Below are 25,383 nucleotides of genomic sequence, written 5' to 3'. Positions count from 1 at the left end.
TAGTTAGTAAATGATCGTGAATGTAGGCCCGGATCTGTGGAAAAGCCACAAAGGCCTAGGGCAACAGAATTTTAGGGGTGATATGTGTATTACAATGGGTTTAGAAGCACTGGGGACATGTGGGAGATTTGCTAGCTCTATAAATCGCCCACGCGCCAATCCCCATGATCCAGGCAATCACAGATAAATAGTGATGGGCAAATTTATTCGGCAGGCGCAAATTCGCGGCTAATTCCCGTGATTCGCCGCTGGCGAATAAATTTACGTAACCACCGCAAAAATTCACCGGCGTCAAAAATGAAAAGGAAGACGGCGCAATTATACCAAAAACGGACGCCAGCGTCCAAAAAAAGGGTGCCGGCCTCAAAAACAGACACCAGCGTCAACAACGAGGCACCGTTTCGCGAATTTTCCAAACGCTCCAAATTTCCCCATCACTACAGATAAACTTTTCCGCATACGTGCATGTGCATATGAAGTGGAAAAGCTGGGGGCGGGAAGGGGAAAAGGGGGGTGACTAGTGGTCCCAGCACCCTATATACTGTATAAATCAGGCTCTGCATGAATGACAGTAGATGGCAGTTCGTGATTGATAGTAAACGATTGCAAATGACAGTAAATGAGTTAGTAAAATTATCGAATGACAGTTAATGAATAATAGAGAACGATAGGGAAGTTAGCAAATGGCAAAGTGAATGACAGTTAGGGAATGATAGTTAACGAATGAAAGTAAATGACATGAAAATTATTGAATGACAGTAAATGATAGAGAATGATAGTGAATGACAGTTAGGGAATGATAGTTAGGGAATGACAGTAAATGACATGAAAATTATTGAATGACAGTTAGTGAATGATAGAGAATGATAGTGAATGACAGTTAGGGAATGATATTTAGGGAATGACAGTAAATGACATTAACAAAGTATTCCGCTGCTTTTTACACCACATAATAAGTTAGTTAGTGTTAGTGAATGATAGTAAGTGAATGGCAGTTAGTTTCTAATTGACAGCTAAAAAACTTCTATAGCACATAAATGCATCAATTCTAAACCTTTTCTGTGCCACAAGATAAAACAGCATCGTTAGAGGGAAATTCATTACAATAAAACAGCAAAATAAATGTGTTTATGGATAATTATTCCGCCCCCCCCCCACCCAAATCATACTTGATAAGACTTTGGGTATATTTAGGGGATGGAATTTATCTTCTCCGCTTCCACATTCGGTAAGACCTACGCTCTCCTGTGTATTCCGTTTCCCACGGGCGCTGACATTGTACAATAATCTTTTATTTATCAGAGGTTTTTCATTTTCTAATTGCTTTTTAATTTTGGAAGCACGTTATTCATAGCGAGTCCCGCGGGAATATGAAAGTCTGCAGTAAGCAGATGCCGAGATCCGGCACTGGGTAAGGAGCGAGAGCTACGCAGGCACATTCTGCATCCAATTTCTGATTCTTGACTCAGGGTTCAATATAGACTGTAAAGTCCCTAATCTCGAACTTTAACTCTTCGGAGGCTCACGTGCCAGGAGGATTAAGCCCGTGCATCGAAAATGAGTATTTCTGTGCAACTTCACTGCACGGCAGAAACTTTAGTAGAGCCAAGGATACCAACCCTTGTCTGAATCTGAGCCTATTTGCCATAATTAAGTTATAAAACTAAACCCCCATCTGCTGTATAGATACAAGCTGGCAGCAATACTCACTGATATCCAGTCCTTCTAATTGCAACCGGAACAGCTACCAAATATCTGAGAAAAAAAGTTCATATATTCAACTTGTTTTAAGGGAGCATCCACCCTTAAAGCTTAAAGGAAAAGAAAAGGTCTTTTTACTTAGGGGTGCCAAAAGTTGGTATGGTTGCCACTTATTTTTCTCCTTGAAAACGGCAGGGGTCAGGCCGGTGACATAGGGGGATGGGCCGGTGATGTCGGGGGGTGGGCTGGTAACGTCGGGGTGTGCGGCAGGTGACGTCAGGAGCAGGACTGATGACGTGGCGATCAGCGATTGGTTGATCGCCATGTCATTCACTTCAATGCCCTCTCCGGATTTCCTAATTTGGAAATCCAGACAGGAACTTTTCACCCGGGCAACGCTCCCAACACTTTCCCAACTTTTTCTTCAAATTTCCGAGGGGAAAAACATGAGCAGTAGAACGAAATAGACAACTTTTTCATTAAAGTTCGGCTTTTCACTCTAATGCGCATGAGCACCCGCGAGAAAAGTATAAAAGCAGCAGCAGGAAGACGCTTGCTCCGTGGTGCTCGTTGGAAGAATTCCGGGCCGGTGAACTTTTCTCCTGATAGGAGCACCGGCCCGGGGTTTCAGGTAAGTAGATTCGATCACTTGGGGGGGCCTAACTTTTGGCACCCAAAATAAAAAGACCTTTCCTTCTCCTTTAATGAAAAATGTAGAGGTGAAATTGCAAAACTGCTTTTGCAACTCACAGGAATTGCTTGTTATTTTTAGTCTTTGTGATACGCTATGGGGTTAAGTTGGATGCCATGCTATGGGGTTAAATCGGATGCTATGCTATAAGGGTTAAATTTGATGACAATGTGAACGGGCAGTAAAACAAGACACAGCTTTAGAGACACAATAGAAGATGCTCCTTGGAGGAGAGATCGGATTCCAACCCATTCAGACCTTTGTTCCGGCTTCTTTATGTGTCTCTCGCAGTGCGCGTCCATCCCAGGCTCTGCTTTGGCCTCTCACGCTGTACAGAACAAGGGCCTCGTTCTGAGTCCGGGCACATGGCTTACAATCCATTCGGATGGGAAGACGGTGAACTGAGATGTTCCAGGGTAACTCTAGTTGGGGGTGAGAGGCCTCTGGGACATTCACAATGAAGTGGAGATGACAACTCATGGCAATGGTATTGTCACTATCCGGTGTCTTCCATTGCACCCACCTCACGTTTCCACTAACTCATTACCAAGCGGGTGCCAAGTATGGGGGTGAAAAGGCCTCGCCAGGATTATTTACACTGTAAACCAGAAAAGAAAAGTAGCACAACTTGTATAGCTTTACATAAAATATGGAACGTCCTGCATTGGTTGTGGGTGTGAGTTGGCAGGCACTGTGTTTCTCCAAAAATATCCTTAGGGGGATATATTATCCCTTATAATACACGAGTGATACTGTATAACTCAGCCTGCAGCCTTGTGCCTTTATATGGTCACAGAACCGCTCAGTGACTTCAAATATCCTTATCATTTACAGTAGGGGGTACATTGCCCCTTATAATACATGAGTGATACTTAGAGTTCCCTGTATAACTGAGCCTGTAGCCTTGTGCCTTTATATGGTCACAGAACCCCTCAGTTACTTCTAATATCCTTATCATTTACAGTAGGGGGTACATTATCCCTTTTAATACATGAGTGATACTCAGAGTTCCCTGTATAACTCAGCCTGCAGCCTTGTGCCTTTATATGGTCACAGAACCGCTCAGTGACTTCAAATATCCTTATCATTTACAGTAGGGGGTACATTGCCCCTTATAATACATGAGTGATACTTAGAGTTCCCTGTATAACTGAGCCTGTAGCCTTGTGCCTTTATATGGTCACAGAACCCCTCAGTGACTTCTAATATCCTTATCATTTACAGTAGGGGGTACATTATCCCTTATAATACATGAGTGATACTCAGAGTTCCCTGTATAACTCAGCCTGCAGCCTTGTGCCTTTATATGGTCACAGAACCCCCTCAGTGACTTCTAATATCCCTTATAATACACGAGTGATACTTAGAGTTCCCTGTATATCCTTAGCCCTTTAAATGTTTCACCAGCACTGAGCCTCTAGAGCAGGAAATTTGAAATATTATCCTTTCAACCTGGCTAAGAGCATCACCTGTTCACCCTGCAACCCTGGATCTTATTGGATTGTCCTAGATGATATCCAGTCCTTCTTAAAGACATTAAGGGAACCTTCCATCACTCGTCGTGCAGCCAATTAGTTCTCTGATCCTCTAAAATGAGCCTCTGATGTGGGGGTCATCATTCATCAACAATCCCAATCTGCACTATCTGCAAGGAGTGTGTATGTTAATATAGTGCTATCAATCCATGTTTTGCAGAGCAGGCAGTAACCCTTCCAACTCTGTTGCCCTGTGTATGGCCTCTTGGTCACCTGTAGGTATCACAAGGCTCTTGATGGGGAGAACTGCACTTTTTGGTCACATCCACACAAGATGCACATGGGGAATGAAGTGATACATTATAAAGGGGAGCGTGTGACTATTCAGCACAGTGTTGGATCTATCATTCTCTGCATCATGGTGACAGCACTTTGGCACTGGAAATATAGTCCAATCCGTTTTGCTAAGTGAATGATACATGGATTTAATTAAATATCAACACAAATCATTGAAGTTAATACCCCACCATAAGTGGAGAAGTTGCTGTTTTATTGGAGAAGCTCATGGCTCTGCTGCCCTCTGGTGGCCATAAGATGCATGCCCCTAATTGCTAAACGAATCGGTTTCATATGGGACTATGCTTTTAGTATGTTATAGAATGGCCAATTCTCAGCAACTTGTGGTTTTCATTTTTTTTTATTTTATATCGTTTTTGAATTATTTGCCTCCTTCTTCGGACTCTTTCCAGCTTTCAAATGGTTGTCACTGACCTAGGGTTGCCACCTTTTCTGGAAAAAAATAACGGCCTTCCTATATATTTATCTTTTTTCACTATTAATAACATTGGGATCAACCATCATTTTTACTGGCCAGGCCAGTAAAATACAGGCCAGGTGGCCACCCTACACTGACCCCTTCCAAAAACAGATGCTCTGTACGTCTACAGACTTTTTGTTATTGTTACTTTTTATTACTCATCTTTCTGCTCAGGCCTCTCCTGTTCATATTCCAGTCTCTTATTCAAATAAATGCATGGTTGCTAGGGGAATATGGACCAAGAATCCTGAAACTGCAAACTAGAGAGCTGTTGAATAAAAAGTTAAATAACTCAAAAACCATAAATAATAAAAAATGAAAACCAGTTGCAAATTGTCTCAGAATATCACTCTCTAAAAGTTAACGCAAATGTGACCCACCACTTTAACTAATAGAATCATAAGCGCTATGAGAATGAACCCTTTAAGTACCACCTGCCATTGAATTTACCGTATCAGTCTCAAAATACCCTGTGCATTCTGGGTATGCTGATCTATGCCATGCTGTGTATTTACTGGTGTGGATAGATCAGAAGCCTCCCTGAACAGAAAGGGTTAAATGGGAATTTTTATCTTTAGTTGTATTCTTGCAGTAACCTTTTCTAATTGGGAATGCCGGATTCTAATGTCCATCTGCCACCTGCTGGTCTCATTGGGATTTGCATAGACTAAAGACATAAAGATTAAAATAAAGAGACTTTTTGATATTAGTTTCAATATTATAAAGGTCAAAATTCAGGTCAGTATTTCAGCCACCTTGGTACAATCTCACCATGATTATATAAGTGCGCTCGTTCTAATACATGAGGCTTTCACAAATTTCTTAATTAGGTAATCAGCTGGAAAACGGAACTAAAATGTTCTGAAATCTTGCTATGAATATATTAGTTAGCCAATAAAGGCATCACCTTTATCCCACTTTTATTATTTTTTATTTCAAAAGGGTTGCCCTGTAACACAAATGCCTTTCTAACCATGTTTTATTGCCGACGGTCTAAACAGTTTGATGATGGTTTCGGTTGGGTGTTGCTCATACATTATTATTCATTTTGCAGACATTGCAGCAGTACAGAAAAGCATGCTCTGTTAAGGTATTTGTTCCTCATGGGATGGACATAAAAAATGACGGAGGATCAGATTTACACCTGGGAGGAGCCTTGAATGTCCTAGCTCTCCTAGGAACTTCAAGCTGCAAAAAGCAAAATACAACATTAGTTACAGTTACCATACACAGCTACGTATTCTGAACACTGATGTGGTGTTGTTTCTTTTTAATTGATAAGCTTTCTTATCTCAGTTACTCTTTTGGTATACAGATAGAATCTCAGCCATAAAGCAGGGCAGGACTGCTGCTTCCAATGGGGATCAGATATAATTGGTGCAGTCACTGGGGCAGAATGCTCTGTTATACAGATAGCTAGAATCTCAGCTGCCATAAAGCAGGGCAGGACTGCTGATTCAATGGGGATCAAGTTAATAGCCCCCAATTTAACTGGTACCTACAGAAAACCATGTGGAGCAAGAAGCCAAATACTGACCAAAATGAAATGATGCAGAAAATCCCTGCGCATCGGTTTCTGGATCTCTGTAGAATTTAAGAAGAAGTGAGTTTCCACTGGAGATGATTTTCACCGGTGCCGTGGGCTCACAGAACTTGTGCATGAGTGGAGAATAAGTGCTGTTGCCATTATATACGGCCAGGTAGCCGCACTTGCAGTCATTGCTGGCCTCGATGTTCAGGGTGTGGATTCTCAGTAGGACCTGAGACATAGCAAAGACAGGGTGGGCCAGAGTGGGAGACCCTAAAAAGATTTTGCTTTGGGCAGTATCAGACTGGGGAATCAGGGACACAACCCTTACCTCTAGGATGCCCCATATTCTCTACTTGTCTGGGACAATTTTGCATCATCATGCACCTCTCCCACCAGTAGGACCTGGAGGTCCCTTGCCAAGGACAACTACCAATACCTGTTTCTTGTTTCCACCACAGAATGATATAACTCCTCCTGAAACCTTCAACGCTATCTACATATAATTGCAGGGCTAGGCCCGGACTGGCAATCTGCCAGAGGGGCTGCTGTAAGATGCCATAGACATTCACTATTTAGTGGGCCGATTGGGGACTGTTTGGGCCTCTGTGTGGCCTGTTGGGGCCTCTGGATACCTGAAATGCCAGGACCTATTTTGATTCTCAGTCCAGAGGGCCCTTGGTGTTGGCTTCTTCAGTGAAATTAAAGTTCACCATATGACACCTTTAAAGAGTCCATAGAAATGAATTTAGAGCCTAAGTTACTCACCTTCTGTGGCTGAGGAGCAGAAATGAGAAACAGGCAGTCATTTTTGGGTTGCTCTGGAGAGGAGATGTTCCCCGGGGATGTGTAGAAAACACCCCCACATTGAACTGGAAAACACACAGACAATAAGGCGTTACTGTGCCAGCCCAGATATGGAGAAACCTACCTGTAGCTTAATGACTTTCTGATCCTGCTTAGTCCCTTTCCCTGGTGTCGGTGGCACTGCACATGCTCAGTGTGCCCTAGGCTGCAATAGATACCTACTGAGCATGTTTAGTGTTTAGCCAGTGAATGGCACAAGTGTTGCCATCAGGGGCATTTTCACCATCAGAGGTCCCTCAAGAGTCATTTCTACATCAGGTTCAACATTACCGGTACTGAAGGAAGCCTTGAATCCAAACATTGCACGATCCCCGTCGCTAATGAATTCCACCAGCATCCACCGGCTGGAAGAAATCAGGGTCGGAAGCTTTGCCCTTCCGCAGGCTCTTTGTAGCAGCAACGGGGAGCTTTTACTTGCGCCGTCGAATACCCTCACGTAGTCAGTGGAGCACTTGGCGGAGAGCTGGACATCAAAGGAGTCAAATTGTAGGGAGACCTGTCCATGGAAACAGCGAGAAGAACCACTGTGAGTGGCGTCACTAGAAGTGATTGGGCCCCACCATGACATCAGTATAGGGCCCCCGTATATTTTGGAAATAAGACATTTTTATAGATATATATATTGAAACTGCTTATCAGTCAGTTATTACCCCCCTTCTTCAGACTCTATACCTCCATGGGGCCCATACATCAATGAATACGGGTCTACTTACCTGCCCTTGCGGGATCCTGATAAGCCACACACAACTGGCATTGTTTGGGTAAGGAGAGGGGTAGTTTGCTGAAAACAGAATGCCAGATGGAGTAGAGAGCAGGGTACTGCAGGCATCTGGAATGGGGAGATCGTTGGATTATTCCATTGGATTATCTGATCAGCACAAGTGCTTGAGTTGCTACTTACTGTACTTACTTTTGTATTTTTATGCAGTGAGTTTATTAAAGGGGAACTCTTCCCCAACACTGAAATAACATGTAAGTCTAGGCAACTTTTCAATATAAAGTGGGTTTAAAAGGGTAGTTCACCTTTAAGTTAACTTTTAGGATGTTATAGAAAAGCTAATTCTAAGCAACTTTTCAACTGGTCCTCATTGTTTATTTTTTTATAGTTTTTGAACAATTTGCTGCCTTCTTCTGACTCTTTTCAAATGGGGGTCACTGACCCCATCTAAAAAAACAAACAAATGCTTTGTAAGGCTGCACATGTATTGTTGTTGCTGCTTTTTATTCCTCATATTTCTATATAGGCCTCTCCTATTCATATTCCAGGCTCTTATTCAAATCAACGCATGGTTGCTAGGGTAATTTGGACCCTAGCAACCAGATGGCTGAAACTGCAAACTGGAGAGCTGCTGAATAAAAAGCTAAATAACTCAAAAAAACACAATCATAAAAAATGAGAACCAATTGCAAATTTTCTCAGAATATCTCTCTACATCATAATAAAAGTTAACGCAAAATTGGAATGCAGTATCTGTTTGGCCTCTTATATTCTCTGCACTGGCAGTTCTGACTCCTCAAACAATTTAACAGAAGCCAGCTGATTAAAAGGCCTAGAGGAGACCTGAAGGGATAAATAGGTTTGCTCTCCACTGACATCAGTTCTAAGGGCATTGCCCACTGTGCTGGAACTCTACTGCATGGGGCTGGTCCTGGCCCATATTTCATTGCCCTTTGGTTGATGGTAGGAGGCAGTTATAGTTCTCCAGCCATACCCGTTATTCATACTTCACTCTCTCTCTATATATATATATACCCTTAATTTTTAGCCACAACAGGGGCACTGAGATCTAGACACTGCTGTATTGAATGTTGGTACTATATCCATTAAGAGTCATAAAGTCAATAGAGTCCCCAAGCCTCTCGCTGAGGCTGCCATACCGAATGTCCTTACCACACTCATACAGACGATTGATCTTGGAGATGTCCAGGTTACTGAGCCCATATTGCTGCCCCAGCTGAAGGTTAGGGTTGTGTTTAGGAACTATTGTATTCTGGTTGGGGGTGTTACTGAAAGCTCCGCTTACAAAAAAGAAGGGAAAGTGCAAAGGTGTTATGTTTCTTAGATGGTGCGAGGAACACAGTCGTATGTGATATCAAACAGTATTTACCAGAACAAGAGCTCAGTCGCCCGGGGCAGATGCCCATGGCAACCAAGTAGTAATTACATTAAATCAGCTGACTACCAGTTAGTAAATGAAAGCAAAGGTGACAACTGCACAAGTCCAATGTATAGTAAATGAGCCCCACGCACCTACCTCCCGTAATGCATTATAGAACTGTAGTCATATTCCATGCCCATTGAGTTGGTGTAAACCTTCTCAAAGTTATGTTGAAATTCTGGAAAGAAATTAAGATTTAGCTCCTCCGGCTGGAAAGGCCTGGGGAAATGTGTCGGCGCTACAAAAACGAAATTAAACCACCCACTGGCAGGGGATCGGTGGATGGTTAAGAGCCATGGGGGTTAATGTTTCTGAAGAGGAGTCAAGGGAAGCCCCCCCCCCAAATGTTCTGTAACTGCAGTTCTCTTATAGTGATTGGCGAATTTATTCACCAGGTGCAAATTCACGGAGAATTTGAGCTTTTTGCCGCCGCTGAATAAATTCGCAAATTTGCCGTTGAAAAATTAACGGCCCCCAATTTACTTTAATAAGTAATTAAGTAAATAAGTAATTAATAAGCCAGCATCAAAATCAGCGTTCCGTAAATTTTTCGCCAGCTTTGTGAATTTCGCGGGAAATTCACGAAATTTGTGGTGAAACAGGACAAATTCGCCCATCACTATTCTCTTCCCCTGTTATAGGGTGCCGGGAGTTGCAGGCCGGGGCTACATATTTCCCAATGCAATGTTATTCTATCAGGTACCTGGTAATATGAATGCTTCAGCTACGGTGATAAAGTCATCCCTGTCGCTCCTGGAGTTCTCATGACCGAAACCCAAGACGTGGTTGAGTTCGTGTTGGATAATCACAAATTCCAAACAGGCGGATTTTAACAGAGACACCAGCTGAGGCCCACCAGGCCGCCCCACTGAGGAATAACAGCTTCAATGGAAAAGAACAGAAATGAGCAGTTGAATTAGTATTGGGTAAGAGATTGTCAGGCTTCAGGCCCCCTTGGAGGTCCAACCTTTGGAGAGAGCCTCCTTATAGACCTTTGGGAGTCACCATGATTGAATTCCCCCTCACCCGGTCAGATGCAGTAACAGAAATTGCACAGGAATAACTGACCATGCTTGAACAGCTCATTTATTGATTGCTATGCACTGTGTTTCTATCAGCATCAGGGGGTACAGGGGGTCAGGAGGCAGGGGTCAAGTAGCAGCAGTTTTGACATAATTGGGCAGGACCAGGTAAGATCTTGTATGAGCAGGCCGCTTATTACAGGGGTGGTTCACCTTTAAGTTAACATTTAGTAGGTTACAGAATGGTTAATTCTAAGCAACTTTTCAACTGGTCTTCATTTTTTCTTTTTTTTTTATAGTTTTTTGAATGATTGAATCACCGTCATCTTCTGACTCTTTCCAGCTTTCAAATGGGGGTCACTGACGCCATCTAAAAAACAAATACTCTGCTGGCAGACAGCTGTATATTAAAAGTCCTTTTCAAATTAAACATGAAATCCAATTCCTATTTTTTTTTATTAAAGCATTCGTAGCTGTTGTAAGCTCATTTAAAAATCTCAACTGTCAATCAAATATTGTCTCATTCAAATCAATGGGTGGTTGCTAAGGGAATTTGGACTCTAGCAACCAGTTTGCTGAAAATGCTAACTGGAGAGCTGCTGGATAAAAAGCTAAATAACTCGAAAACCACAAATAATAAAAAATGAAAACCAATTGCAAATTGTCTCAGAATATCACTCTCTACATCGGTGGTCCCCAACCAGTAGCTCGTGAGCAACATGTTGCTCACCAACCCCTTGGATGTTGCTCCCAGTGCAGAAACGTAACTAGAGGGGGATGGGCTCTGGTGCGGGACGCACAGCCGGGCCCCCTCCGTACACAATTTCCTGGCCGGATTCCAGTGGCACGTGAGCTGCCGAGTAGCCCTGAGCGGGTGTGGGCCCTGGCCCAACTGCACCCTCTGCACCCCGGGTACTTACGCCACTGTCCCAGTGACCTCAAAGCAGGAGCTTATTTTTGAATTCCAGGCTTGGAGGCAAGTTTTGGTTGTATAAAAAGCAGGTGTACTGCCAAACAGAGCCTCAATGTAGGTAGACAATAAGGAAAGGGGCTACTGAATGACCAATCACAGCACTTATTTGGTACCCCAAGAACATTTTTCACGCTTGTGTTGCTCCACAACTCCTTTTAAACCTGAATGTTGCTCACAGGCTCAAAGGGTTGGGATCCCTGCTCTACATCATACTAAAAGTTCATTTATATTTCTCATGAGGCCCCTAACGTACCCACCCATTCTCAGATCTGATTGCAATATAGTCTGTTTCTGCCTGGCGAGGGACAAAACGCACGCAGGAGAGGGTGGCGAATTCCAACATGGCGTCGCTGATTAACTCAATATCACTTTCATCTGGGGTTAAAGAAAAGCAGGTGAATAATAAAAGAAATGTGGAACAATGAATAAATGAGCCAATAACTCACTGTAATCTTCAGAAAGCTCATACGGCACCAGCACCGTCCCGTTCTGCGATTTTGACCACAAACAGTTTTGGCAAGTGAAGGCGCGGTCTTTCATTCTCACGTTCTCAATGTCGCCCTGATAACGCAGCTCCCCGCTTTCTATCAAGAGAGCACACATGTCACCAACACACACACACTTGCACACTCTGCACCCACTTATTATTACCTAGATTGGCTCTCAGGATCTTGCTGAAGACGTCATTGCTGTTCATATCGGTGGCTATGGAAAAATACACATTTTATTTTTACCCTAATGCAGAAATTCTTATTTAAAAAAGGGATTAAGGACAGTTAATAGGTTTACAGACAGACTGGGTGATGAATAAAATGTATAAAAACATTTTAAATAAACAGCAGTTTTCAGTTTGTTTTTTGGTTGCTGGGGTCCCTCCTCTTAGCAACCTGATAGTATTTTAATATTGTAATGCTTCCTTATTATCCACCCCACCCCTCTCCTACCCAGTGACATCTTATTTCTCTACCCCTTACTGCATAGTTCACATTATCCCCTTTAATACATGAGTGGTATAACTCAGCCTGCAGCCTTGTGCCTTTATATGGTCACAGAACAACCCCTCAGTGACTTCTAATATCCTTATCATTTTCAGTAGGGGGTACATTATCCCTTATAATACATGAGTGATACTCAGAGTTCCCTGTATAACTCAGCCTGCAGCCTTGTGCCTTTATATGGTCACAGAACAACCCCTCAGTGACTTCTAATATCCTTATAATTTACAGTAGGGGGTACATTCTCCCTTATAATACATGAGTGATACTCAGAGTTCTCTGTATAACTCAGCCTGCAGTCATGTGCCTTTATATGGTCACAGAACCCCTCAGTGACTTCTAATATCCTTATCATTTACAGTAGGGGGTACATTATCCCTTATAATACATGAGTGATACTCAGAGTTCCCTGCATAACTTAGCCTGCAGCTTTGTGCCTTTATGTGGTCACAGAACCCCTCAGTGACTTCTAATATCCTTATCATTTACAGTAGGAGGTACATTATCCCTTATAATATACCAGTAAACCCCCGATTCTCTAAAGAATCGTTAATGAAAGAATGGTAACAACAGTGAGGCAGCAAAATGCGATGGGTGCTGATTCACTCGGCATCCCCAGGCAGCAACTGGCGACGCTAATTTGTGGGGATGTAGAGTGAATCTGTGCCTATTGCTTGTTATTACCTATCTGCTATTAGAATTCTTAAATTTTGAGTTTATTGGTAGTAAAGTGTTACTGAAAAATTTCTTTATAAACAACATTTTTTGTGAAAATGTTCTCCTGTCCTTGAATGAGTTCTCCCTGGTGAGCTGTACTTAAAATCTTGACTTTAACTTCAGATGAACGCTGCACTCTTGAAAATGCAACATAAAGTTGACCATGACCAAACACAGGCTCAGATAGGTAAATGCCGACTTTATCCAATGTTTGTCCTTGTGATTTGTTGATTGTCATGGCAAATGCAGCCTTAATGGGGAATTGTCGTCGTTTAAGTTTAAAAGGTAATTCCTGGTCAGAACTGGTAAGGTCAATTCTGGGAATCAAAACAGTATCACCGCTATGGGATCCTGTAAGCACTTCTGCCTTGATAACATTTTGTCTCATGCTCTTCACAACCAACCGTGTACCGTTACATAAACCTTGCTTAGTGTTAGGGTAGGGGCACACGGCGCGATTTCGCCGCGATTCTGCGCTGGGCGAGTTGTCGCTGCGTTTTTTAAGCCGAAATAGCTTTGCTAACTTTGGCGCTGGCGTCAATGCAAATCGCGGCGAAATCGCTGCGCTAATTCACACGCGGCGATTCTTTTTCTACTGTCGCCCGGAAACGCTCAGCGAGGCAACTTCGGACGACAATAGAAAACGAATCGCCGCGTGTGAATTAGCGCAGCGATTTCGCCGCGATTTGCATTGACGCCAGCACCAAAGTTAGCAAAGCTATTTCGGCTTAAAAAACGCAGCGACAACTCGCTTAGCGCAGAATCGCGGCGAAATCGCGCCGTGTGCCCCTACCCTTAAGGTTTCTTAACAGCATGACTATTGTTCCTACTTTGAGTATAAGATTGTGTTGTGGTAATCCAGCATTGTTGATAGTGTTTAAATATTCTAATGGGAAGTTAAGTTTCTCACTTTCGTCTTCAGAATCAATACAGTCAGTACTCAGAAAGACACAGCTTTGTCCAGGAAGTAATGCAATCACTTGGTTGTTTATCATGTCAACATCAATATTTTTTGGAGATAATATAGCCCGTTTTGCTAAAAATGGCCACCCACGCAGGTACGCAACCGGTTCCCCTCCTAGAGTGACGCTAGCGCCGCCATTAGACAAACTTGCAAAGGAGTAGCAAGATGGCCGACGCTTATACAGACTTTAGTGGGCGGATGACAAACTCGCAGAGGAGTAGCAAGATGGCCGTCGCTTATACAGACTTTAGTGGGCGGATTTGGCAGTGGGCGGATGACAAAGTCGCAGAGGAGTAGCAAGATGGCCGACGCTTATACAGACTTTCGTGCAGGTACGCAACCGGTTCCCCTCCTAGAGTGACGCTAGCGCCGCCATTAGACAAACTTGCAAAGGAGTAGCAAGATGGCCGATGCTTATACAGACTTTAGTGGGCGGATGACAAACTCGCAGAGGAGTAGCAAGATGGCCGACGCTTATACAGACTTTAGTGGGCGGATTTGGCAGTGGGCGGATGACAAAGTCGCAGAGGAGTAGCAAGATGGCCGACGCTTATACAGACTTTCGTGCAGGTACGCAACCGGTTCCCCTAGTGTGACGGTGAGCGCATCTGCCTCCCTAGATCCTAACCTTCCAGCGGTCGCCGCCTGAGTGAGCAGGAAAGAAGAGGCGGCGGGAGGCAGAAGGAGACGGTGAGCGCATCTGCCTCCCTAGATCCTAACCTTCCAGCGCATCTGCCTCCCCGATCCTAACCTGTTCTGATCCTAACCTTCCAGCACATCTGCTAATCGAAGGCCGCATCTATGTCTTTCGGCTGAAGTTGCGCGCGCATCTCATAGATCCTAACCGAAGTTGCGTGCGCATCTGCCTCCCCTCCACTCGGGACATAGATAGGCCTTCGGTTAGTATATAGGATGAGTGATACTCAGAGTTCCCTGTATAACTCAGCCTGTAGCCTTGTGTCTTTATATGGTCACAGAACCCCTCAGTGACTTCTAATATCCTTATCATTTACAGTAGGGGGTACATTATCCCTTATAATACATGAGTGATACTCAGCATTCCCTGTATAACTCAGCCTGCAGCCTTGTGCCTTTATATGGTCACAGAACAACCCCTCAGTGACTTCTAATATCCTCATCGTTTACAATAGGAGTAAAACAGGTAGTACATAATTCCCCATATTACAACATCAAAGTAACACATAAACACATGATATTCCAGAAAAACATGAAAGAGGACGGAGTACATTGCAATATAAAGAGATGTTGCGAATAGGTAGGTACTTACCATTGATGGTAGAGTCTGGCAGGATCTACAAAGGAAAGACATATTATATAATTTATTAACAAGAGATGTTGCCATGAGCACAGAATCCATTGGCACAGAACTCATCTCTCACCTGGGCAGGGAAGAGCAGCGCCAGGCCAAGCAGGTGGGACAGAATCAGAACCCTGATTTGGGTTTCCATAATCAAGTTCCCCTGGTGCCACTTCTAATCTCCCAATGATTATTCAGCTTTTTATACACATGGAGTCTCTGTAGAACTAGAACAACCAACCCAGTGTATCCTGATCAGCCAATGAGGAAAAATAATCCACCAGTGGCTGCATCTCATTGGCTGCTTATTGCAAATGAGCCTGCCCTTTTCTCAATAATAATGATCATAGCTACTAAATATGCACCCAAAACTCTCTCTGTGCCCTCTTTCTAATGCAGTGGGTGCTGGGGCTGTTCCTCTCTAACACTTGTTCCTCTCTAACACTGACATTGCAGCCCAGTAACTAAACTTATTGTTACAAAAGAAAGAAACAATCTTTGGGCTCATAGGGATGGTTATAAATTTGGGTAGGGAGGACCCCCAGACCCAGAGAGGACCCCAGCACCCAATGACCCTTCAATAAGTATAGACGCAGGGCTTGTTTACTACGGAGCTAAATTGCACAAATGCAGTTCATGATATCGGCCAATCTCATCGTTGCTCTGACACTAAGGGGCACATTTACTAAGCTCGAGTGAAGGATTTGAATTAAAAAAACTTCGAATTTAGAAGGTTTTTTTTGGGTACTTCGACCATCAAATAGGCTACTTCGACCTTCGACTTTGACTCAAACGATTCGAACTAAAAATCGTTCGACTATTCGATAGTTGAACTACTGTCTCTTTAAAAAAAACTTTGACTACATACTTCGGTTGTTTAAACCTACCGAGCTACAATGTTAGCCTATGGGGACCTTCCCCATAAGTTTTCTAAGCTTTTTCTGATCGAAGAAAAATCGTTCGATCGATTGATTAAAATCCTTCGAATCGTTCGATTCGAAGGATTTAATCGTTCGATGGAACGATTTTTACTTCGATCGATCAAAGTATTTGCGCAAAATCCTTCGAATTCGAAGGATTTGACTTCGAGGGTTAATTAACCCTCGATATTCGACCCTTAGTAAATGTGCCCCTAAGTGTAAATTGTTTGCAACAGGCAACTGCCACTAAGAGCAGAAATGGATGCAGAATTGCAAGGGGTCAGTCAGTGTGACGGGCACAATTACACAATCCACAGTTGTGGATAACAAAAGGCAAATGAAACTGATTTTTATTTGCAGTGTGGGTTATACCAGTGGCAGTTAAACAGTTAACCCTCTATATACTGTGTTTTATTTTTATCTCAGTTTCTAGACTGAACTTTCCAGTCTGGTCACACACAGGAGAGTTATTACAACATGTTTGTCCAGAACATCTTGTAAATGGCAATTTTTATCTATGTGCCACAAAAAAGATACATTTTAGAACATCAGTGCTCAGAATATTAACTGCCAATGTTCCGTCTCTATCGAATAGCCTCATATTCAATATATATATTTATATTTCAACAATTTTATTTTAACCCCTGTTTTACGCCACATATATCTAGCAGCATGTTTCCCAACTACACCTGTTATCCCTTCCCAGAGACTATTATCCACTGTTACTATAGGCACCATCTCTCCTCTACTATACCTGCTATCCCACAGTCACACTCCCTTCCCATAGACTATTATCCACTGTTACTATAGGCACCATCTCTCCCTACTATACCTGCTATCCTACAGTCACACTCCCTTCCCAGAGACTATTATCCCACTGTTACTATAGGCACCATCTCTCCCTACTATACCTGCTATCCCACAGTCACACTCCCTTCCCAGAGACTATTATCCACTGTTACTATAGGCACCATCTCTCCCTACTATACCTGCTATCCCACAGTCACATTCCCTTCCCAGAGACTATTATCCACTGTTACTATAGGCACCATCTCTCCCTACTATACCTGCTATCCCACAGTCACACTCCCTTCCCAGAGACTATTATCCCACTGTTACTATAGGCACCATCTCTCCCTACTATACCTGCTATCCCACAGTCACATTCTCTTCCCAGAGACTATTATCCCACTGTTACTATAGGCACCATCTCTCCCTACTATACCTGCTATCCCACAGTCACACTCCCTTCCCTGAGACTATTATCCCACTGTTACTATAGGCACCATCTCTCCCTACTATACCTGCTATCCCACAGTCACACTCCCTTCCCTGAGACTATTATCCCACTGTTACTATAGGCACCATCTCTCCCTACTATACCTGCTATCCCACAGTCACACTCCCTTCCCAGAGACTATTATCCCACTGTTACTATAGGCACCATCTCTCCCTACTATACCTGCTATCCCACAGTCACACTCCCTTCCCAGAGACTATTATCCACTGTTACTATAGGCACCATCTCTCCCTACTATACCTGCTATCCCACAGTCACACTCCCTTCCCAGAGACTATTATCCACTGTTACTATAGGCACCATCTCTCCCTACTATACCTGCTATCCCACAGTCACACTCCCTTCCCAGAGACTATTATCCACTGTTACTATAGGCACCATCTCTCCCTACTATACCTGCTATCCCACAGTCACACTCTCTTCCCAGAGACTATTATCCACTGTTACTATAGGCACCATCTCTCCCTACTATACCTGTTATCCCACAGTCACACTCCCTTCCCAGAGACTATTATCCCACTGTTACTATAGACACCATCTCTCCCTACTATACCTGCTATCCCACAGTCACAGTCCCTTCCCAGAGACTATTATCCACTGTTACTATAGGCACCATCTCTCCCTACTATACCTGCTATCCCACAGTCACACTCCCTTCCCAGAGACTATTATCCACTGTTACTATAGGCACCATCTCTCCCTACTATACCTGCTATCCCACAGTCACACTCCCTTCCCAGAGACTATTATCCACTGTTACTATAGGCACCATCTCTCCCTACTATACCTGCTATCCCACAGTCACACTCCCTTCCCAGAGACTATTATCCACTGTTACTATAGGCACCATCTCTCCCTACTATATCTGCTATCCCACAGTCACACTCCCTTCCCAGAGACTATTATCCACTGTTACTATATGCACCATCTCTCCCTACTATACCTACTATCATGCTGAAAGAATTTGTAGAACGTGATGCACCAGCCACCAGGACAAGACCCAAAAACCATCAGTTTCAATTGTGTTTATCAAGGCTGGATTTTCCCTTCAGGGTGGTGGCACACACGCAGATTTAGGGGAGATGTTTCGCCCAATGACAAATCTCCTCTTCTTTTGGCGACTAATCTCCTCGAAATGCCTTCCCACCAACAAGAATGTGAATCGCCGACACGAATCCCAAGTCGCATGAAGTTTCCTCGTGAGGCAACTTCGCCGTCTTTGGAAAACAAATTATCTGAATCCTGCCCGCGATTCACATTCTTGCTGTCGGGAAGGCATAACGGGCGACTAAACTCCCCTGAATCTGCACATGTGCCACCACCCTTAAAGTCTGGGCATGTTAAATTAAAAGTACAGGAACCTAAATAAATCCCCCCCCCAGCGCCGATCCGCGCCTTTATGCCGCCTGAGGCGGCCTTCCATTGCCGCCCCGACCCCTCCTCACGGCGCTCACATTTTCTGCGCAGGAGGGGGTCGGGGCGCTGCACGACGCTAGTGCAGAGAGCGCAATTGCGCTCTCTGCACTAGAAGAGCCGAATTTCCGGGTTGAAAACCGGAAATTCGGCTCTTAGTTACCAGGAGCGGCATTTTTGCCGCCCCTGGTAACCAGGGGGGCGCTGCCGCCTGAGGCGAGTGTCTCAACTCGCCTCATTGGTGGAGCGCCCCTGCCCCCCCCCCCATTTAGAGGGAAGATCTGTCCCAGTGGTGTAGCTAGATGTTTATGGACCCCACATCAAATTAATTTTATGGCCCCCAACATTTGCAGCAGTTCTGCTGTTTTACCGATATATGTTGAAATTGTCATTAATTAAAGCTTCATTGGGCCCCTTATACTTCCTGGGCCCCCCTGCTCTGCTCCCTCTGTAGTTACACCCCACTCTGTCCTGAGCATCAAATGGGAACTTTGCCACTTGCCAAACAATGCCGGTTGTATAGAATTTGTTTAAAAAAATTAGACAATTTTCGGAAAGGATTGGAACGTTTTGTTTAGTGATAAAAAAGACAAACTTCATTGTACAGGACATTCCTAATTTAAGTGCACGACTACTGGCAACCAGTTCTCATTCTAAGAAAAACTAATATTTGGTTTATTATAATTCAAAGTAGGTTCTGTAGCACTGGGTTCAGTCACCCCTGGGGACAGATACAGACACATGGAGAAACACTAATAAGTGTGTCCCCTTTGGAACAGTTCATTGATTGACCAGATTCCAGCCAATAGATGTTTCACACTGAAATTGGAATACAGGATTATTAGAATATTAAGGCAAAGAAGCATTACTATTTATAGGGGTTTGTCCGCCTTTAAATTAACTGTTAATACGATGTAGAGAGGGATATTCTCAGGGCCGGATTTCACCGGCGGGCGCTCCTAGCGTCCCGCGTCCCACACTGCTCTATGGATCGCAGGCGCACCGGAGCACTGGGGAGCTGTGCAGCCAGAAAACGAGAAAGTAGGCATATTTGGGCCAACCTCCACTGCATGTGCCTGTACACAAGTGTAATCTGTATTTTTAAGTTCAGTTCACCAGTATTCTAAAAAAATGGGGGTAAGCCTGGCTGAGTTGGGCACACACTCTTTCCGGATCGGAGCAGGAACAGAGGCAGCCAGGCTGGGGTTAGATTATGACGTGTTGCATACGATTGGGAGATAGATTCCACAGATATGTGTGTCTTGCTTTGTTGTAAAGCGGTAGTATCAGTAGGGTACACAAGTAACCATGGGGAATGGGAATCTTTACTGTTCCACTGTGTACTGTATATGTTACTGTTGTTGTGTCCTGTAACTTATGTCCGATAAAACCCTCTATAAAAACAATTTCTTGTTTGGTGGAATACAAATTTATGCTGTTTATTTTGGCAGGATCCAAGGTGGTGGTGTGGCTTATCGGTTACTTGTTCACCTTCTGAGTCCGAAGGAGAGCGCAAGTTAAGAAACATGGAATTCAGCTGGGCTTTCCAGAGGACAAAGTGGGAATCAAGTGGTTTGGATCAAGAGTTAGGAAGTGGGCTGGGAGGCGGCCTGATGTCCTAGTAATTCATGCCAGACGCAATGGGGTTGGTGGATCTAAACAGAGTCAGGTTTATACTCCCAGATGTGGTGATGGTGGTCTGGGCGTCAGGTGAAATTGGCTGGACCTTAAAGCAATGGAAAAGAGTAGGGGAAAGTTAGCAAGGTCATGGGGCATTTGTGCATAGTGGTAAGTCCTTGACTGTTAGAGGAGAGGTAAACTGGTCAAGGGGGCATGGGATGGTTGGCTGGGTGTGGACCTGGCGATCAAAGTAAGCAGGGAAGTTTCATGGTAGGATAGGTCAGGGGCAGCCCAATAACTTAGGGGCAGGTACTGTAAATCAGACAGGACAGGGTTAAAACTTGGGCAGGGGTCAAGCGAGGTTGGAAGAGGAGAGTATTTGTAATGAGGTGGAACAAGAATTTGGTCTGGTTGGACATTTGTTATACAAACTGTTATATATAGATATGTTATCACATTGTGGTTCAATTATAAATGATGTGTTCTGTTTAATAAGATGCTCGGCTGCCTTTTTATCTCAAAACTGTCTCCTAGTGTTTGTTTGAGGTATGGGGGTGGTATCTGGGGAGGTTGGTTGTCCTGGGGGTGGGGGGCTGAACTTGACGTTGCCCTGGTTATATATATATATATATATATATATATATATACATATATATATATATTTTATTGTTAATATTATATATATATATATATATATATATATATATATATATATATATATATATATATATCTCTTAATTGTCTCTGCTGACATGTTACAACTGGTATATAAATCCTTTAACACCCATGTATCTGCAGCAGATATTGTCCTGAAAACACTTGATATCCATTCTCTGTGTGTCTCACAAGTGAACCCCTGTGTGCCTGGTGAATATAAACCATGTGCTCAGTGATGCAGGTGATCGAGACTAACCAATGAACTACCACACATTGAAATAAATCAAACAGGTTTTTCTACACCACTCAGTATTTGCCTGAAATACTAAAGTGATATATATAACATTTTATTTAAAGTTTTAAGCACAATAAGTCTGATGTTCAATATCTTGCTTCAGTTATCATTTAAGCTATTTCAGGATAATACCACTCATTAGCTAACTGTGAGCTTAACAGCAGCAGTAACTGTTGGTATTTGATATGGCATTGAGCAACAAGTGAATATATTGCAATTTGCATTTTTAATGCACAAAATGTCCTAAATCTATTGATAATGGGTTGAGTGCAGAGCATCTCTTGTATTTGTGTGTATGAATTTTGTAGTCACACAGAAAAATAGGTAAATTGCAGGTATGGACAAACAATCCCTGTTTTGATTAAAGGGGAGGATATTTTTTAAGGCACAAAGATCTCATCATCGGAGGCCTGCAAGAAAAAAGTGGGGTTGTGACTAGGAACTGCGCCCTGGCAGAGAGAGAGCATTGAGTCCAATGGAAAGTACATGGAGGCAGAAATGTTCACTATTGGGGAGACACCAACATCCCAGGATAGGGAATTATCCCCTCTTATAAAACTGAAATCCACTAATCCAATATATTAGGAGCCCACTGGGAGAGATTATTGACTCCAATGGAAAAGACACAGAGGCGTAAATGTTCACTATTTTATTTATTCAGTTCTATAAAGGTCTTATCTGAATCTGCGCAACTTGCAGCGAAGCAAAGTATAAACTTCCGGCAGTTGGTCTGTGTGATAAGAATTAAAGATGAACATTGTACAGTTTACCTTTGTTGTAACCCCAATTTGACTCTCCAATGGTGTGAGGACTTTACCTCTCGGTAGGACAGAAGTACAAGAAGGATGGGAACCTTTGGTAGAGGTGGGACATCACTGGAGACCTTCAATCAGAAAGGGAGATCTATGACAGAGCAGCATAATGGCTACTGGCAAACACACACTGGGAGAGAATATTGATGCCAGTATTAAAGATGGCAGAATGGGACTCCCTCAGCAACTGGTGCAACATTCAGGGCAGGTAATTATCTTCTGCGTAAGCTTCATATCCATAGAGGCTCATGGGAGGTTTCAATAGGGCTCACTCGTTGAGACTTCTTACATTGGCCATTAGAATTAATATTCCTTATCAAAGATTCATCTCTCCTCCTTACCGAGGTCCCACTTATCTAAGCAGCATGTAAACATGTGCTGAACTTGCAGCCAATCACTATCAGGATATAAACATATAACGTGATTGGCTGTAAACTCACTTTTTTATTTTCTGGGATCAGAGGTGAGCGGAGCATTGATACACGGGGGCATTAAGGGAAATAATGGCAGAAATGAAGGAAATGACTATTTGAGTGTGACACTGGCTAGTGCCTGGGATATTAGCCTGGCTTTTGTGTATATTCTAATAGAAAATATCATTATGGGAGGAATGGGGAAACAGGCAGACTACAGACAACTCAGGATAAATACACAGAAGTACATCCTGGCATTTGGCCGCACGACTAACTGACAGTTAAATAACGGATTTCTCACTTTCATTCCTGGGATCAGAGGTGAGTGGATGCACAGCACACACTGGGGGGACAATTTATGGGAATAAATGAATTATAATGATATAAATGAAGAAAATCACTACTAAATTGAGTCACTAGGTGGCGCCTGGGATATTAGCCTTGGTTTTGTCATTTTAATAGATTATAGGAGAGTTGGGGGAAGGAACAGGGATGCAGGGAGACTACACACCTGTCAGGCTAAATACAGAAAGAATAAAATAAAGTTTGGGATTCCTATTGCTTTATATTTAAAATAAGTGCAAGTTAAGAAATAATAAAATGTCAGAAATCTCCTATGTTAACATAGAACAGGGGTCACTATGGCAACATCTGGAGTGACGGCCACTTGCTGTTCAGGTTTCTCCTCTAATGCCATTAATCTTCATATTTCTCTCTGTATCTCACTTTGTATATAACATTTACTTCTTAAAAAAGCTTTAAGGGAAAGTTAAGAAATGATTAAGGGGAAAAGTCTGAAATCTCCCATGTTCCCATATAACAGGGGTCACCCAGTGTTTGGAGTGACAGTTGACAGTTGGCCACTTGCTGTTTCTCCTCCAATTCTATTAATTTCCATATTTCTCGTTGCATCTCACTTTGTATATAAAACTGACTTCTTAAAAAGCTTTAAAGGAAAAAGTTTTGGAGCTGCAAATCCCAGTCACTGTTACTCATGTCCTGAATGTCCCAGCATCCCTTGTCACACCTGCAGCCTGTAGTCTTCTACCTGTTACTGACCTACAAATCCCAGCATCCCTTGTCACACCTGTAGCCTATAGTACAAATCCCAGCATCCCTTGTAAGACCTGTAGCCTATAGTACAAATCCCAGCATCCCCTGCCAGACCTGTAGCCTGTAGTAAAAATCCCAGCATCCCTTGTCAGACCTGCAGTCTATAGTACAAATCCCAGCATCCCTTGTAAGACCTGTAGCCTATAGTACAAATCCCAGCATCCCTTGTCAGACCTGTAGCATATAGTAAAAATCCCAGCATCCCTTGTCAAACCTGTAGCCCTATAATACAAATCCCAGCATCCCTTGTCAGACCTGTAGCCTATAATACAAATCCCAGCATCCCTTGTCAGACCTGCAGTCTATAGTACAAATCCCAGCATCCCTTGTCAGACCTGTAGCCTATAGTAAAAATCCCAGCATCCCCTGCCAGACCTGTAGCCTGTACTAAAAATCCCAGCATCCCTTATCAGACCTGCAGCCTATAGTAAAAATCCCAGCATCCCTTGTCAGTCCTGCAGCCTGTAGTCTTCTAGCTCTTAATGAACTACTAATCCCAGCATCCTTTGTCAGACTTGCATCTTGTGGTTTTCTAACTGTTACTGACCTAGAGATCCCAGCATCCCTTGTCAGATCTTGTCAGAGTGGAGCATTGATACACTGGGGCATAAAGGGAAATAATGGCAGAAATGAAGGAAATGACTATTTGAGTGTGACACTGGCTAGTGCCTGGGATATTAGCCTGGCTTTTGTGTATATTCTAATAGAAAATATCATTATGGGAGGAATGGGGAAACAGGCAGACTACAGACAACTCAGGATAAATACACAGAAGTACATCCTGGCATTTGGCCGCACGACTAACTGACAGTTAAATAACGGATTTCTCACTTTCATTCCTGGGATCAGAGGTAAGTGGATGCACAGCACACACTGGGGGGACAATTTATGGGAATAAATGAATTATAATGATATAAATGAAGAAAATCACTACTAAATTGAGTCACTAGGTGGCGCCTGGGATATTAGCCTTGGTTTTGTCATTTTAATAGATTATAGGAGAGTTGGGGGAAAGAACAGGGATGCAGGGAGACTACACACCTGTCAGGCTAAATACAGAAAGTATAAAATAATATTTGGGATTCCAATTGCTTTATATTTAAAATAAGTGCAAGTTAAGAAATAATACAGTGCTACGCAATATGTTGGTGCTATATAAATACATGTTAATAATAATAAAAATGTCAGAATTCTCCTATGTTAATATATAACAGGGGTCACTATGGCAACATCTGGAGTGACGGCCACTTGCTGTTCAGGTTTCTCCTCTAATGCCATTAATCTTCATATTTCTCTCTGTATCTCACTTTGTATATAACATTTACTTCTTAAAAAAGCTTTAAGGGAAAGTTAAGAAATGATTAAGGGGAAAAGTCTGAAATCTCCCATGTTCCCATATAACAGGGGTCACCCAGTGTTTGGAGTGACAGTTGACAGTTGGCCACTTGCTGTTCAGGTTTCTCCTCTAATTCTAATAATATTTATATTTCTCTCTGTATCTCACTTTGTACATAACATTTACTTCTAAAAAAAAGCTTTTCAGTAATAGTTAAGCAATTATTAAGGGGAAAAGTCTGAAATCCCCCATGTTCCCATATAACAGGGGTCACCCA

General features: G+C 43.0%; 1 protein-coding gene across 17 annotated transcripts in view; it reads right to left on the bottom strand.

The window, feature by feature from the left end:
* Window positions 1–4,997: 4,997 nt before the first annotated feature.
* Window positions 4,998–25,383, bottom strand: part of astl2a.S (astacin-like metallo-endopeptidase 2 gene a S homeolog) — a 265,316-nt gene continuing 244,930 nt past the window's right edge. For 15 of the 17 annotated variants that reach the window (XM_041560923.1, XM_041560924.1, XM_041560926.1 and 12 more), the window contains 13 exons: window positions 22,203–22,315; window positions 15,198–15,222; window positions 11,885–11,938; window positions 11,680–11,817; window positions 11,491–11,608; window positions 9,942–10,120; window positions 9,335–9,416; window positions 8,971–9,098; window positions 7,793–7,908; window positions 7,350–7,575; window positions 6,981–7,084; window positions 6,222–6,444; window positions 4,999–5,872 (listed from right to left, as the gene is read on the bottom strand). In XM_041560923.1, coding sequence (XP_041416857.1) covers window positions 5,868–5,872; window positions 6,222–6,444; window positions 6,981–7,084; window positions 7,350–7,575; window positions 7,793–7,908; window positions 8,971–9,098; window positions 9,335–9,416; window positions 9,942–10,120; window positions 11,491–11,608; window positions 11,680–11,817; window positions 11,885–11,930 — 1,365 coding nt within the window. In that variant the 5' untranslated portion in view covers window positions 11,931–11,938; window positions 15,198–15,222; window positions 22,203–22,315 and the 3' untranslated portion in view covers window positions 4,999–5,867. Of the gene's footprint in view, window positions 5,873–6,221; window positions 6,445–6,980; window positions 7,085–7,349; window positions 7,576–7,792; window positions 7,909–8,970; window positions 9,099–9,334; window positions 9,417–9,941; window positions 10,121–11,490; window positions 11,609–11,679; window positions 11,818–11,884; window positions 11,939–15,197; window positions 15,223–15,309; window positions 15,967–22,202; window positions 22,316–25,383 lie in introns of those variants that run through there. The other 2 variants (XM_041560939.1, XM_041560925.1) reach the window with 2 other exon arrangements.

Source organism: Xenopus laevis, chromosome 4S (assembly GCF_017654675.1).
Source record: "Xenopus laevis strain J_2021 chromosome 4S, Xenopus_laevis_v10.1, whole genome shotgun sequence".
Taxonomy (NCBI): domain Eukaryota; kingdom Metazoa; phylum Chordata; class Amphibia; order Anura; family Pipidae; genus Xenopus; species Xenopus laevis.
The sequence above is the reverse complement of the archived record's forward strand: the minus strand, read 5'-3'. Positions and strand labels throughout refer to the sequence as shown.